Source organism: Oryx dammah, unplaced genomic scaffold, assembly GCF_014754425.2.
Source record: "Oryx dammah isolate SB20612 unplaced genomic scaffold, SCBI_Odam_1.1 HiC_scaffold_3, whole genome shotgun sequence".
Classification (NCBI taxonomy): domain Eukaryota; kingdom Metazoa; phylum Chordata; class Mammalia; order Artiodactyla; family Bovidae; genus Oryx; species Oryx dammah.
In genome coordinates, this window is record NW_024070187.1 from 112979878 (window position 1) to 112997083 (window position 17206).

Genomic DNA, 17206 nt, shown 5'->3' on the forward strand with positions numbered 1-17206 from the left:
GAAGGGGGGAGGGAGGAGGAAGGAGGGGAAGGGGGAGGAGGGAGGAGGGGGAGGAGGGAGGATGGGGAGAGAGGGGGAGGAGAGGGAGGAGGGAGGAGGGGGAGTAGAGGGAGGCAAGGAAGACACAGGAGGGAGGCAAGGAAGCGGGAGGGGGAGGGAGGAGGGGGAGGAGGGAGGAGGGGGAGAAGGGAGGAGGAAGGAGGGGAAGGGGGAGGAGGGAGGAGGGGGAGGGGGAGGAGAGAGAGGCAAGGGAGAGGGAGGCGGCCCCGCTCACCGGCACACGGCGCACACGAAGCAGTCAGGGTGGTAGGTCTTGCCCAGAGCCGACACCACCTCGCCCTCGATGAAGCGGTCACAGCTGAAGCAGCGTGTCCCATACAGCCTCTGGTAGTCCTGCGTGCAGATGTACTCGCCCTGCCGCACGAAGAAGCCGCCCTCGGCCAGGTCACAGCCGCATGCTGGGGACACAGGCGGAGCTGAGTTAGCAGGCGACCATCAGCTCCCGGGTCCTGACGGGCCACACACGGGCCTCGGGGGGGAACCCGGGGTGGCTCGCTGAACCCCTGGGATGCCGGGGTCCGGGCTCAGACTCCAGCTTGGGCCCCTCAGCCTGGAGCTGAGTGGACCTCCTTGTGGAAGCCTCTAGAAAGGGACACCAGCCCAAGAAGAGAACGAGGCTGTGCTGGGGGGCCGGTCCAGGGTCTCCTCGCCTCCTTGAGGCCCCCAGGGATGAAGGGGAGATGCCCACGAGCCCCCAGCCCCTCCAGCTGTGCTGTCCCCAGCACAGAAATACCAGATGGGGGAGGCGGTCAGTACCTGGGCACCTATTATGTGCTAGGCCCTGTTCTGGATGGGAAGATTCCATAAGGACAAATGATCACCCCCAGACCACAGCGAGGCTTCCTGACTCCCCACACCTGTCTCCCCCAGTGTGGATGAGGCCAGACCCCCTGCAGGAGGGAGACAGGCCAGGCACGCAGGCACTGACCCTAATACGCACCTCCTGCCCTGGGAGGACCAGGTAGGGGGACTTGCCGGGTGGAGGAGGGGGGCACCTTCCCCCAGGACAGGCCCCAGGGCACGTGGGAGCCAGGCTTGGCTCCCGAGGCAGCAGCCTTCACGCCCCTCCCTGCGGAGGACCAGCCTGCCATCCGGTCTGTCTGGGGTCTTCATGCATCTCAGCCCCTAAGCTAGGGTCTTCAAAAACTCTGCAGCCCATCTTCTCATCAATGCTTAAATGTTTTCATCAAAACATTAACTGAGGGAACCTCCCTGGTGGTCCAGCGGCTAAGACTCACTGCTCCCAGGAAAAGGGGCCTGGGTCTGCGCTCTGCTCAGGGAGCTAGACCCCACACCCCACAGCTAAGAGTTCACACGCTGCAACAGGCAAATACATAAACAACGTTTAAAGATTAACTGATTGCAGAGGTTATCATTTCTGGGAAATTCTAAGAATGGGCAACTTTAACTAGTCGAGTGGAGATGCCAAAGCAAGACCATGGACTTCTGTTTAAAAACCCAAAGGCAGGTTCTGAGCAAAGGCAGGTGTTCATCCCCCTTCTGCCTGGAAAGCCAATTTCTATCCCTCCCCCACAGAACCATCTGCAAGAGGGGTGTTTCTGAGATGGAAAACGCCAATGGCTCCACAACAAAAACCCCGCAGTCCACATGGAACTCAATTTGTCAGAAATTTCTCATGATCATGCGTGCATGCTAAGTCATTTCAGTCGTGTCTGACTCTTTGCGACCCCATGGACTATAGTCCGCCAGGCTTTTTTTGTCCACAGGATTCTCCGGGCATGAATACTGAGGGTGGTTGCCATGCCCTCCTCCAGGGGATCTTCCCGATCCAGGGATCGAACCGGCATCTTTTGTGTTTCCTGCATTGGCAGGTGGGTTCTTACCGCAGTCGCCACCTGGGAAGCCCTTCCTTATGGTCAGTTCAGCTGAGTCGCTCAGTCCCGTCCCGCTCTTTGTGACCCCAGGGACTGCAGCACGCCAGGCTTCCCTATGTATCACCAACTCCCAGAGCTTGCCCAAACTCATGTCCATTGGGCCGGTGGTGCCATCCAACCATCTCATCCTCTGTCGTCCCCTTCTCCTCCTGCCCTCAATCTTTCCCAGCATCAGGGTCTTTTCCAGTGAGTAGTTCTTTGCATCAGGTGCCCAAAGTATTGGAGGTTAAGCTTCAGCATCACTCCTCCCAATGAATATTCAGGACTGATTTCCTTTAGGATGGACTGGTTGGATGTCCTTGCAGTCCCAGGGACTCTCAAGAGTCTTCTCCAGCGTCACAGTTCAAAAGCAATAGATCTTCGGCGCTCAGCTTTCTTTATGGTCCAACTCTCACATCCATACATGACTACTGGGAAAACCACAGCTTTGACTAGAAGGACCTTTGTCGGCAAAGTAATGTCTGCTTTTTAATGAGCTATCTAGGTTCTTATGGTCACAGGTTGTAAATATTTAATAGCTTATTCTAGATGGGGTTGTTATTACAGCTACTAGTACAAAGTAGTACTAGTACTACTTTACTAGTACTAGTAAAAAGCTAGTTACTAGTAAAAATTGCTAGTACAAATCTATCAGAACAACACATATGACGGGGCCCCCCTGGTGGTCCAGGGGTAAAGAATCCACCTGCCAATGCAGGGGACACGCGTTCCGTCCCTGGTCAGGGAGGTTTCCACACGCTGCGGGGCAACTGGGCCCGTGCGCCACAGCTACTGAGCCCGAGGGCTGCAAGTACTGAAGGTTGCACGCCCTAAAGCCGGTGCTCCACAGCAAGAGAACCCACTGCAATGGGAAGGCCACACACCGCATCTAGAGAGCAGGCCTGCCTGCCACACTGTGGGAAAAGCTGCACAGTGACGAAGGCCCAGCACAGCCAAGACCAGCACAGAACCTCAGAATGCAACACACATGTTGCTATTACATGGAGATGGTCACTACACATAGAGGGTAAAAGCCTTCTGCAGTGCAGTCTTGATGACACGGTGGTGGCGGTGGAGAGGAGCTCCTGGTGTCTGATCGGGGAGCCTTGACCTCTGAACGGCGCCCTGCAGGTTTGGGAGGCAAGGGCAACCGGACAGCCTCCCTTCACTGCAAGTGGCTCCTCAGGCCGGTAGGTTCGGGAAGAGCTCTCCGGGAATCGGAATCTCTGGAGGGTCTCAGGGTCCCCGGGGCCGGGTTCTGCTGGCTCCAGTCAGCAGCACCTTTCAGCACACGGACTAGTCAGCACCCACGGTGCACTCTCCCACAGCGACCTGGGGGTTCCAGTGGCCCTGCTGGGAGGGACCCACTCAGTGCAGCCCCCAGCCCTACATGGGGCGAGGCAGTGGGGATCTCCCCGTCATCCCGTCCCCCTCGCCTAGGCCACAGGGCTGCACGTACCATTCTGTGCTAACAGCCGCCTGCGGGCTTGGAAATCCTTTCTTCCACATCTCCAAGCTTTGGACAGAAAGCTGAGCAGCTGAGAGCCGACGCCCGGGCTGCCCGGGTGATGTAGGCTCGCCCCGCGCACTGTGCTGTGGGCCCCTGGGCAGGTCCCCGGGCTCTCTGGGCCCCGCGTCCTCAGCTGGGAGGACGGCGGCACACAGGGCATCCCACGAGCTCGGGTGGCATGAGCCCCGACTCGTGCGAGGCCACCGTCCAGGTTGTCGTTGGACTGAAGTCACTCACCTGTCAGATCCAAGGCCAGCACTCGGTTCTGGATCTGCCCCCCTCCCAGGCGAGAGCGAGACCCCTTTGTTCAATCTCGCACCCCAGTGTAGCCCCAGCAGCTGCACCCCGACTTGGGAAGAACAGGCTCCCTGGGGCCTGTGCAGGAGAATTATTGTCCTCTGCAAATGCCGCCTGCAGTGATTCAGCCGAGTGATGGCCGGCTCCTGGACACCCTTGGCTCTGGGGTTTGGCTCAGTTTCCAATCTTCTTAAAGCTATGATGGCACTGACTATTCCTCAGAGGAGAAGAATGTGCAGAGGGATCGAGTGCCCCTTTAAACCTGAGTCTCCATCACGGAGGCACCAGGAGAACGGAATAAAAGCAGCTTTTCTGCCCTGTGAGCTGGGTCCTGCTAGTGCCATGACGCGCCCCCACCCATGCCCGGGTCATCTCTGCTGCGGAGCGGACTGTACCTGCCCAGGTGCCTAAGGTTAGGGCCAGACAGTAAAGCCAGACCTCTGCCTGCTAAAAACAGAGTCCAAATACATTCAGTTCAGTCTCTCAGGTGTGTCCGACTTTGCGACCCCACGGGCTGCAGCACGTCAGGCTTCCCTGTCCATCACCAACTCCTGGCACTTGCTCAAACTCATGTCCATCTAGCTGGTGATGCCATCCAACCACCTCATCCTCTGTCATCTGCTAAAAGTCCTCATCAAGGCAATATGCTGTCCTTACATTCCATCTGCCTAAGCAAGTAGCCGAGAGTCACGAAGGGCTCCGAGCAGCTGTGAGTGACCCCAAGAGGCCCCCTCTTTGGCAGTTAACCATGGTCATTTCTGAGAAACGGTCGGGAGGGGGCGGGCCGTGGTGGGAAGACAATCGGTATTCTGGCATACTGTTTGGCACCGACTCAGAGGAGTGTGCGAACGGCTCCTACCCTCTAACCCAGCCGTCTCTCTCTGGGACTCTATCTCAAGGAAATGACTGTGAGCGTCCACAGAAGTCCACTCGCAAGTGTCAGCTGCAGCATAACTACAGGATACTGTGATAAGTGAACACAGGGCTTTAGAGACAGGAAGCCTGGGCATGGATCCTCACTCCGCTGCTGTGTGACCTGGGGCAAGTTACTTAACCTCTCTGAGCCCCAGAGTCCTCATCTGTAACAAAGGGTTAATCATACTGATCTCCCACGGTTGTCACAATAAATCAGTAAGAGGAGGCAAAGGAAACTGATCAGCCGAGCGCCGGCTGGAATCCATGCAACCGTTTAACAGCTGAGGAATGGCTCCAAGTTTGCCATGGGCCAAGCAACTGAAGGAATTTGGGCAGGTACTGAAAGGTGCTAACAAACGCACGACAGGAAAAGGGCTCACGCAGTCCCTTAAAGAGACACAAAAGTCTGTAGAGAAGAAGACTCCGATGGAAAAGACTCTCACAAAGGAAGAGTCTGGGATGTGGATGGCGGTCCCTTGGGGTGGTCAGCCGAGGGGTGCTCCGGTGCCGGTGCCTGGGGCGAGGAGACAGCGGCTGACGCTACAGCACCAGGCGGACCGAGAACTCGGGCGTCCGCAGCGCTGGAGCGAACTGGCTGGGGGCAGCGGGTCACCGCCCGCCCAGGCCGCAGCCTGGCCTCTGCCGCAGACCCTCCCTCTGGAAACAACAGGCCCACGTCAGCTGAGAGTCCTTCCTGCCCTGACTGTCCACCGCTCTCCCCGGCTTCCAGTTGCCACAAACGCTCTGGACCACAGGCGTTTGGTCCCTGTCACCCCCCCGCCCCCAACACCCAGACCAGCTCTGGGCGTGGCCGTCCATGATCCCCAGAGGGGTGTGTCCTGGGGGACGACCCCACCTGCTGTTACCAAGTTACAGGCAGAGCTGATGCACGACACACACACTCACACACGCACATGCACACCCACAAACACACATACACACATGCACACACACACACTCACAAGGCACACACACACTCATAGTCACACACACTCATACCCACACCACACTCACACACACACTCATACACACGCACACATACACACTCACACACAGCCACACACATCACACTCACACACACACCCCCACACTCTCATACACACACACACTCACACAGCCACACACATCACACTCACACACACACCCCCCACACTCTCATACACACACACACTCACACAGACACATGCACACTCACACACACATCACACTCATACACACACAGGCACACACACACGCACACAGGCACACGCACACTCACAGTCACACACATCACACACACACACACCCCACACTCTCATACACTCACACAAACACATGCACACACACATACACACACGCATTCACTCACTCATGCACTCAGTCATACCTACATACTCATACACACACACATGCATTCACACACACACATACACACTCACACACACACAGTCACACCTACACACTCATACACACACACATGCATTCACACACACGTCCCTCCTCCCCGTCTCCTTCACTCTTTCTGCATGAGCACGCTCAGCCCCTGGGCCTCACAGATCAGAAAGCACCTGCTTTCCTGTCTCACTGTCTCATCTTCTCATCTTTTAGGAGTCGGGGCTTGTGCTTCCCAGGCATGGTGAGCAAGGCCACAGATGACCCCAGCTGGAAACAGACACTCCGAAAGCACAGGACTCGGACACACGTGGAAGGTCTGGAGGACCAGATTCATCCTCCTGGAAAAGTTTCAAACTGTAACAACGGTAACAGCTTTCATTGTTTCCCGAGGACCTGGGTGTGCTGGGTGTTTGGCCTATTTCCGTCTCACCCAGAGCCCCATTGTGCGCCGTGAACCTGGCTGGGTTCTAAGACAATCCAGAAGCAGACGCCCCCTCAGACTCTCATCCAAGCTGCCAGGGCCTCGGGCCGGCGCTCCAGGCCCATCTCCCCACCCTGCCCTGACCCCCCACATCAGCACAGCACCCAGAGGCCACGACACTAAGACACACAGGACCCTCCTGCGTTCTTCCTCCTCTGGTGTCAGGGCCTGGGTCCTTGTGAGAACCCCTCCAGCCCTCCCCACGCCCTCCTCACTCCACTCCAGGCAAGCAGGCCTCCTGCTGTCCTGGAAACTGCCGGGCACAGCTGCCTGCTTCATAGTCACTGCCCTGGCTGTTCCCTCTGCTTGCGATGCCCTTCCCTTACCTCCTTCAAGTCGTCACGCAAAGGTCACCTCCTCTGTGAAGGCTGCCCTGATTACCCAGCTTAAAAGAGTGACTCCCTGACACTCCCAACACCATCTTCATCTTGCTCGTCTTCCCCTCCCTAGTACTTCACTTTCAGTATATAATAAAAATCCACTTATTTACGCTCTCTAGTGCTTCTTCTCCGTCTCCCGGCCCTAGAACATGATCTCCACGAGGACAAGAATGTCTGTTTTGTTCATGGATCTGTCCCAGGCACCCAGGACGCTGCCCGGCTCAGAGCAGGTGCCCAGTAGGGTTGCTGAATGGAAACCGAGGCTAAGAAATATGTCTGAGACCCATGTGAGCAGGGAGTGGCAGAGCTGGGATGGGAACCCAGAGCTAGCAGCAGAGCCCAAGCCTGACGATGTCGAGAGGGCCTGGAAAACGACGCGACTCCTTTCACAGATTTTCATATATGGGTGAACCAAGTCACGTCAAGCAAGCGTCTGGGTGGTGGGATCCCAATATGCTAGGATCTCGGGTCAGGATTCAGCACAGCTGTCTTCTGTGCTAGCAGACCCTGCTGCGGTTGGACTGTCAACACACCCACCAAGGGGGGAATGTGGCTGGAGTCAGTCAGTCCCCGCCCTCCCTCTCCTCTTTACTGGTGGGAGGGAGTGTGACCCCGTTCTAGCCAGTGAGTCATACAGGAAGCCTGTGAGGGCCTCCAGGGAAATGCTCCTCCCTGATCAAAGGGTCGCTGCAGTTCAGTCGCTCAGTTGTGTCCGGCTCTCTGTGACCCCAAGGACTGCAGCACGCCAGGCCTCCCTGTCCAGCACCATCTCCCGGAGCTTGCTCAAACTCATGTCCATTGAGTCAGTGATGCCACCCAACTGTCTCATCCTCTGTTCTCCTCCTGCCTTCAGTCTTTCCCAGCATCAGGGTCTTTTTCAATGAGTCAGCTCTTCGCATCAGGTGGCCAAAGTATTGGAGCTTCAGCTTTAGCATCAGTCCTTCCAGTGAATATTCAGAGTTGATTTCCTTTAGGATGGACTGGTTGGGTCTCCTTGCAGTCCAAGGGACTCTCAAGAGTCTTCTCCAACACCACAGTTCAAAAGCACCAAATCTTCGGTGCTCAGCCTTCTTCACAGTCCAACTCTCACATCCATACATGAGTACTGGAAAAACCATAACTTTGACTATGGACCTTTGTTGGCAAAGTGATTTCTCTGCTTTTTAATAAACAGTGTAGGTTTGTCATCAAAGGGAGATTATCCTGATTAACCAAACAGGGCAATCATGCGGGAGGAGGGCCCCTTTGCCCCACATCCCTGCCCAACCACTTCCCCAGGGTTGAGTGTCAACCTGCGAGGATATGATGTTTGGAGTTACAGCAACCATCTTGAGACCATGAGGACGGGCAGTGCTGAAATGTGAAAGGCTGGGGGTGGGGCAGCTGGGGTGGAGAAGTGGGAGAAGAAGCCAGTCTTGGATGACTTTGTTGAGCTGCTACATTAACAAGCTCTGGGGGTAAGGAGGCTCCCTGTTAAGATGATAAATACCCATTAATTTAAGACACTGTAAGTTGGTTCTTTTCTTTTATTCATCCAAGAGCGTCTTCAATGACTCATAGACTTTGCATTTTCACGAGCGGGGAATAAAGGATCAATCGAACACTATGCAATCCTCGTGCTTGGATAAACACAACTTTTTAAAAGCTTGCAGGAACTCTTAGCTGTTCTTGTCATTTTCCAGCAGGTTAAGCAGACTTGCCTCCTCCTAAGGGCAGGGGCCCTGCTGTGTCTGCAGGCTGACAGGGCTCCTGGCACAGAATGAGCCTGTGGGTGGGTGGATGCCTGGGGGTCTTGGAACCAGGCCTGCATGCCCACAGACTCCTGCCACTGACCCCACTAACACGGCAACCTGCCTCAGGTGCCTGCTGGGGCTCAATGGTGAGGCCCAGATGCTGGCCCAGCACTGCCCACCCCGGCTGCTAAGGACTGGGCCAGACCCATTTCCATGTCTACTCGGGAGGCTGGAGCTCAGAGAAGGACCCTAGGGGAGGGTCACCTGCGGCAGCCCTCCCCCGCCCCGCTCCCCGCACCAACCAAACCCTGTGGGCCACAGCAGGTGATGGGCTGGGTGCTGGACATCTAATGCCTTTTATCCAGTTCCTAAGGTCGGTGCTCCCAGACAATCCTTTTAAACACAGTGAGTACTTCCCCTGGATCTTTTCAAATCAGCTTTTAAAAAAGAGCAATCTAATGGCTTTGGCTTTATGTACAAACACAGCACATGCTTCTGTAGGAGAACAGAGGAGATTGAACCTGGGCAGCTCTGATGAGCAGGAGAAACGGGTCAGGCAGGGCCCTGGCCAGGGTGTCGGGTCACGTCCGCCCCAGGAAAGGTCCCCGGGCACCGGCGCAGCCCTGTGGGCCTAGGGTTGAGTCAAGGGCACAGGGTCACGGCTGAGGGCAGGGCAGCAGTCCTCAAGTTTTCTTTTCAAACGTCTGAACTCAACACAAGAGCTCCCACAGAGTCTGTGATGTGGCTACAGGTGGGGGCCTCTTAGCGGGGGTAGGGGCTCTCCCCGCTGCCCTCCTTGTCCCCCTGTCCAGGAGGCCCCTCCACGGAACCCGAGAGGGAAGACCTTCATTCAGGGGTCTTAGCAAGAGGCAAGGGTGGAGGATCCAGGGCCAGGGCAGTGCCCGCGTGCCCCTGGGGAGACTGAGTGGCCAGCAGGGCCCGCCGCCCCCCATGCGGACCCCCGACAGGGAGATGGGAGCTCCCGAGACAGCTGGTTCACAGCCCTGGGAGGCACCAACGGGCGTCCAGCCATGGGCCATCACAGGGTCTGGCGGGAGCCTGGGCCCAGAGGGGCGGGGGCAAGGCCAGGCCCAACACTCGCTCCAGCCAGGAGGCCTGGCTGGTCGCAGGGTGTGCGTCGGGGCAGAGTGGCACCCTGTCCACTCAGCTCAAGCCAGCCGACCGGGCTCCCGTCTGCCCCATGTCCACTCTCCACACGCCCGTCAACCCACCCCGCAGTCACCCCCCACCCAGTCACCCTCACACTCCACCCGCCCTCCCCGCTTCCTTCCCCACCCCACCCCACCCCCCGCCTGCACACACAGCCACTACCCAGGTGCACCAGCTGCACACAGAGCTGAGTCTGACACTGCGCCTGCTACCCGGGGCCAGGTAAGCTCAAGGCGCTACCTTCATCCCAGGTGATGGGAGAGGCCGAGGCCCGTCTGCCTGGAGAGCCCACTCTGGTCCCCACCGGGCAGACGGGCTGGAGGGCGGGACCCGCTGGGGACCGTGGCACTGAGAGGGGTTGGGTGGGGTGAGGGGCGGAACACAGCTGGCCGTTGGGGTTTTCTCTCCTTCCGAGGCTCACGCGAGGTTTGCTCTCTCTGTCTCTCCCATTCATCCATTTCCATCCTCCCCTCCCTCTCTCCCCCAGCTTTCTCCTGCTCTCATTTGAAGATCTTCGGGTCTAGGGTCTCCAGCAGCTGACCGGATTTGCCCCCTTGGGCAAGCAGGGTCCCCCCGTTGCCTCAGTTTCCCCTCCTGGGAAAGGACGGGCGTGGCCCAGGAGGTCCGTGATTCTGAAGCTCCAGGGCGGCCGGGCGAGGCGGCAGTACGGAGCATGGGGTCCGTCTGCTCACTGATGACCGTGGCCCCCTGACCCTGCGGCCCTCACCTCCTGCCCCCTCTTCACTGGGACACAGACCCCGCTGGCAGCCCGTGCCCCGTCCCTCCACTCTGGGGTGGGGCAGAGCTGAGGCTCATGGGAAGGGCCCCCCATCCTGACTCACGCCAGTGGCTCCCCCAGGGGACAGCTGTGAGTCACAGCCACCCTTGAATCCTCATTTTCAGGGGAGATAACGCCACAGCCACTCCCCGCCCCCCAAGACTGGGGCTTTAGAAGGAAACACACAAGAGAAGTGGGCTCACAGGAAGCGCTCAGCAGAGGGGAGGGCCAGGGGAGATGGAGCCGGCTTCCGGCGCCTCGCAGGGCCAGCGGGCTCCCTGGGGGCCTGCTGCACCCCCGGGAGCCCCTTCCCAGCCGTCGGCTTCGACCACTAAGGGCCAACTTTCCCCACTGAGCTGGTAGATTTACCTCCTGACCAGACCAGACCAAGCCTCCAAGCTAGATCTCAAGCCTTCCTACTCAGTGCTTTCAAAGGCTGGGTCTGGCACACAGCAGGACCTCATGGGACCACAATCGGCTGAAGGGACTCAGGCAGTTAACGGGCCCCATGGAGCTGATAAAAACCACGGTGCTCCGTGATCTTACACGTGGCGTTTGCTTCCCTACCTCGACCAGGAAGCCCAGGCCCTCACCGCCTAGGGCCCATCAAGGTCCCTGCATCTCTGGACGGCGTTCAAACCCACGGGATGGCAGGCTGTAACAACACCCTGTGCTGCTCAGAGGTACGGTGGGGGTTGCAGGGTCATTGAGAGAATTCCTTAAAACTACCCTGGGGGCGCTAGTGATAAAGAACCCGCCTGCCAGTTCAGAAGACATAAGAGATGGAAGTCCAATCCCTGGATTGGGACGATCCCCTGGAGAAGGCCATGGCAACCCACTCCAGTATTCTTGCCTGGAGAATCCCATGGACATAGAAGCCTGGTAGGCTACTGTCCACAGGGTTGCAAAGACTGGGACACGACCGAGCAACGTAGCTGCTGCTGCTTAGCCCCCACGTATAAATTCTCTGAGTCTCGGCACTGCGTCAGATGGGTTTGATTCGTCCATTCAGTTCAGTTCAGTTCAGTTCAGTTCAGTTCAGTTCAATTCAGTCGCTCAGTCGTGTCCGACTCTTTGTGACCCCATGAATCGCAGCACGCCAGGCCTCCCTGTCCATCACCATCTCCCGGAGTTCACTCAGACTCACGTCCATCAAGTCCGTGATGCCATCCAGCTATCTCATCCTCTGTCGTCCCCTTCTCCTCCTGCCCCCAATCCCTCCCAGCATCACAGTCTTTTCCAATGAGTCAACTCTTCACATGAGGTGGCCAAAGTACTGGAGTTTCAGCTTTAGCATCATTCCTTCCAAAGAAATCCCAGGGCTGATCTCCTTCAGAATGGACTGGTTGGATCTCCTTGCAGTCCAAGGGACTCTCAAGAGTCTTCTCCAACACCACAGTTCAAAAGCATCAATTCTTCAGTGCTCAGCTTTCTTTATAGTCCAACTCTCACATCCATACATGACCACAGGAAAAACCGTAGCCTTGAGTAAATGGACCTTAGTCGGCTGCTTTTGAATATACTATCTAGGTTGGTCATAACTTTCCTTCCAAGGAGTAAGCGTCTTTTAATTTCATGGCTGCAGTCACCATCTGCAGTGATTTTGGAGTCCCCCAAAATAAAGTCTGACGCTGTTTCCACCGTTTCCCCATCTATTTCCCATGAAGTGATGGGACCGGATGCCATGATCTTCGTTTTCTGAATGTTGAGCTTTAAGCCAACTTTTTCACTCTCCTCTTTCACTTCCATCAAGAAGCTTTTTAGCTCCTCTTCACTTTCTGCCATAAGGGTGTTGTCATCTGCATGTCTGAGGTTACTGAGATTTCTCCCGGCGATCCTGACTCCAGCCCAGTGTTTCTCATGATGGACTCTGCATTTTTCCCATCCCTTCCCCCAAATGCTACTTTTCATCTGTTTTCAGGAAAGTGAAAGTCGCTCAGTCGTGTCTGACTCTCTGCGACCCCATGGACTATCCAGCTCATGGAGTTCTCCAGGCCAGAACACTGGAGTGGGCAGCCGTCCCCTTCTCCAGGGGATCTTCCCAACCCAGGGATTGAGCCCAGGTCTCCCGCATTGCGGGCAGATTCTTTACCAGCTGAGCCACAAGGGAAGCCCAAAAATACTGGAGTGGGTAAGCCTATCCCTTCTCCAGTGGATCTTCCCCACCCAGGCATCAAACCGGGGTCTCCTGCATTGCAGGCAGATTCTTTATCAGCTGAGGTATCAGGGAAGCCCTGTTTTCAGGAAACTAAATGTAAATTCTCGAAATCCCTTTGGGCTCGACAGAATATGCGCCATCTTTAGTGCAGGGAGGAAGGGCAGGCTGGAAGGACGCTCCCAGAAAGGCTCAGGCAGAGGGGTTCCACGCGAGTTATTTTACTCTCTTACCTTTCTGATGTTTGAATATCAAATTATCTATTTGAACTTAGTGCATATACATGAAACTTTGTATAACCAGATAGAGAGTCATTTTCATCTGGAGCAAGTGCGAACGCTCTCAGGCCCCCTCCAGTGAGGACGGGCCATGCCTGAGGTTCTTGGTCCAGCTTTGGCCCTGTGCAGCCCAAGGCGCCGAGTCCACTCCACCAGGAATGGCCATTTACTGCGTGGCTCTGGGGCCCAGGTGGCCACTTTGGCTGGTGGATCCAAATCCTCTGACACGGCTACAGCCATCGAGGACGCTGCCCAGGACCAGGCCCCGTCCTCTGACCCACTGCCCCCTTGGGCAGGAACTCCTGTCACCCCCATAAGGGATGCAGGCGGGCCACGCTGAAAAGATCACATGGGTATATGAAGGCTGGAGATCAGCTTCTCCAATAGCCCAGATCTAACGACTTTCTGGGGACACTGTGGCGGAGGCGGGCTCCGCCGCACGGCAGGGCTGCGCCCGGCTCCGCGGTGGCGTCAGGCCGGGATGCTCACCTTTGCAGATGAAGCACTGGATATGGAAGTATCTGCTCTGCACCCGCAGCACCTCGCCCCTGCACACGTTCCCGCAGGTGTGACACAGGATCGCCGTGCCGGGCGGCTTCTCCGGGGCGCTGGGACCAGCCTGCGGCTCCGACACTGCAGCGGAACAGGAGCAGCATTAAAAGGCGGGCCGGGCCGGGCCGGGCGGAGGTGAGCAACCCAGCACCTCTTCAAGCACTCAGGGCCCCGCACAACCCCCTAGCATGGCCCAGAGGGCATCGGGGGACCAGCGGACGTCAGGAGATGGGAGACCCTGACGGTGGTCCTGTCCCCCACCTCCCAAAGGGGAGCCGATCCCCCCGGCCCTCCAGGGCCTCAGAAGCAAGGCACCCCATCCCAGCTCGGCTGAGCTCGCGAGTCCTGCAGACGGGGACCCAGGTCTTGTGCCATACAACGATTGCATCCTCCTGTGAGCTCATTTCGAATCCACTCTGTGGCCTGGGGCCGGTGACCTGAGTACCGTCACTGTTCCCGCTTACAGCCAGCCACAGCTGAGGTGGTCATGGAGACCCCCAGAGGGACGGGTCAGGGTGGATGGCCGAAAGGCCCACCTGTGGGGCTCCGGGGTTTCCAGGCAGGGCCACCCCCCACCCACACCCTCCAGAGGCACCTACGGGGGCCAGCGTGAGGTCATTGGGGCCCATGGAGCGTCTTTGCCCGGGGAGCTCCAGCCCAGCAGTGGCCACAGCCAGGTGGTCAGGGGATGACCAGGGGCTGGGGACCAGCTCCTCTCAGGCCCGATGGGGCTGGGGGCCTGGGGGCCCTGGGAGGCTACTGAAAGGGCGTGGGGGGGGATCCCACATGCCTGGTTAGGGGCAGGCTCGCCCTTCTCAGGCTGGTCCTGGGTGGGAGGTGGACCCAGGCAGCTGGGGCCAGTGTGGGCCGTGCTCTCTGCCCGGCGGGCTTCCATACCAGCCTGGAGCACCGCCTCCCCCCTGAGCTTCACGTGACCCCCTGAGAGGAGCTGGTCCCCTTTCCTCCACGGGGAAGCTTGTCCACTCCTCTGCCTGCCTCTGGGTCTCTGCCAGGCGCAGGGATGGAAGCAGACCTGCTGCTCAGCCAGCTCCGAGCGCACAGCCTAGCATGGACCCACATCTTCCAGTCCCACCTGCCGTCTCGGCCTGGGGTCCCCTGACCCGAGGCTGAGGCGAGGATGGGGTCCTGGCGGCGTACCGAGGGGACCTCAGGTGGCAGGAAGCAGCGGGGAGGAAGGAGAGTGTGCTGTCGAGCTGACCTCCCCCTCGGAGACCCTTCAGGGCATCCCTCAGGAGGAGGGCAGGGGGCTGGGGCACTGGCCCCCACATCCCCCGGGTCAGGGCTGCCCCGAAGCAGGGCTCTTGGCCCCCTTTTCTGGGCTGAGTGAGTTCTGAGGTTTTAGCAGAGGTCCAGAGCTCAGGAGCCTGGGAGCTGCAGGCATACAGACACACGTACACAGAGACGCACAAATACACACTCACACACACATGGATAGACAGACACACACATACAAACAAATATACACCCACACAGACAGGACAGACAGACACACACACACACAGACACACAAGTATACAGTCACACACACACGGACAGACACACACACACACAGACACACAAGTATACACTCACACAGACACGGACAGACACACACACACACAGACACACAAATACACGCTCACCACACACACGGACAGACACACACACACACACAGACACACAATTATACACTCACACACACACGGACAGACACACACACACACAGAGACACACAAGTATACACTCACACACACATGGACAGACAGATAAACATACACAATACACACACAAACACAAACACACAAGCATACATTCACACACACAGACAGATAAGACAAATACACACACAGACACACACACATACACACAGACACACAAATACACACTCACACACACATGGACAGACAGATACACACATATAGACACACAGAGACACACAAACATACACTCATACACATAGACAGACAGACACCCACATTCACACAAAGACACACATACAGAGAGACACGTAAGTACACATTCACATGCATAAGGACACACACACACGTACACACAAATGCACAAGTACAATATACACATGTATAACACACACGCACACACAGATACAGATACACGCAGGCACACTGAGACGCTGCTCAACACCATCCCTGACGGAGCGCCAGGCACGGAAGCTCTCTTCGCTCTTGTAAAGACGGAGGAGGCGGATGTCACGGAGGACGTTTCCCCCCCAGCCTCCAGCCTGCTCTTTTCCCACGGTCCCCAGTGTGGATCCGCGGATCCGCAGTGCAGGACTCCCTCCTCTGGGTCCTGCCCGTGGTGAGGGCCGGGCCATGCAGGGGACACCAGGCCTTCCAGGAGGAGGCTCTGAAGACCCCCAGGGTAGCAGCTATCCGGGGCCAAAGCCATCCTGGGGCTTCCCTGATGGCTCAGTGGTAAAGAATCCACCTGCCCATGCAGGGGACACAGGTTCAATCCCTGGACCTGGAAGATCCCACATGCCGCGGAGCAACTAAGCCTGTGTGCCTCGACTCCTGAGTCTGTGCTCGAGGGCCCGGAGACGCAGCTACTGAGCCTGGGCACCCAGAGCCCATACTCTGCAGCAAGAGAAGCCACAAGGAGAGACCCACACGCCGCCACTAGAGAAGAGCCCTGTTCGCTGCAACTAGAGAGAAGAAATCGCGCACCGCAAGGAAGAGCCAGCACAGCCACAAGTAAATAAATGAGCAAATTGTACACATATATATTTCTAAAACTATACATGTATACCAGGACTTCCCCGGTGGCTCAGATGGTAAAGCATGTGCCTGCAACGCGGGAGACCCGGGTTCGATCCCTGGGTCGGGAAGGTCTCCTGGTGAAGGCAATGGCAACCCACTCCAGAGCTCTTGCCTGGAGAATCCCACGGACAGAGCGCAGAGCTGGACATGACTGAGCGACTTCACTTTCACCTTTCGCTTTCATATTTTAAAAAGTCACCCTGTCTGGAGAAGCAGGTGCAGGAAAGGAGATAATTGGCACAAACAAACACCCTGGCATCCCAGTACCCCAGGCCCAGCGTTAAGGACCGCCTCGAGGTTTCAGATGGATCAGGACCAAACGGCACAGTGGGCGGTGTGGAGCCTAGCAAGGGCTGCGGAGCCCCACCGGCTGTCCTGGGTGCCGTGGGGACACCTCCCTGGTGTTAAGGGTCAGCAGCAGGCTTGCCCCTTCGCTCTCTTTTCCTATACGATCATCACAGAAACCCCTCATCCAGTACTTAATAAAACTGCTGGGGGTGGGGTCCTGGCTGGAATTAAAGATTCCCCACTGGGCCTGAGGACTGAAACCTCAGGCAGAGCCAGCTCATGGCTGTACACCGCCCCGGGGCTGCCTGGGACTCACATGGGGCTGAGAGGCTTCTGGGTCACCCCGTCGGCGGCTAAATCAAGATTTGGGGGACGGTTGGTGGCGGAACAAATGTTGTTTTCTCACCCACTAAGCATACAAAGGACGGCGTGCCTTGTGGCTCCATGAGTGGACACGCAAGGTCTTACACCAGCACCTGTGTGGGATGGACCAGTACCAGGGGCGGGCGGGGACGGGGGGCAGACCTGGGTACAGCCCAGCCTCACCTCCAGCAGGCAGTGACCATCAGGGGCAGGGTGCGGGG

The 17206-nt window shown here is 57.4% G+C and overlaps 1 protein-coding gene across 1 annotated transcript in view; it reads right to left on the reverse strand.

The window, feature by feature from the left end:
• Positions 1-236: 236 nt before the first annotated feature.
• LOC120861799 (actin-binding LIM protein 2-like) overlaps positions 237-17206 on the reverse strand; it is a 31531-nt gene continuing 14561 nt past the window's right edge. The window contains exons 2-3 of the mRNA XM_040237626.1: positions 13495-13638; positions 237-458 (exon numbers count right to left, since the gene is read on the reverse strand). Coding sequence (XP_040093560.1) covers positions 271-458; positions 13495-13638 — 332 coding nt within the window. The 3' untranslated portion in view covers positions 237-270. The remainder of the gene's footprint in view (positions 459-13494; positions 13639-17206) is intronic.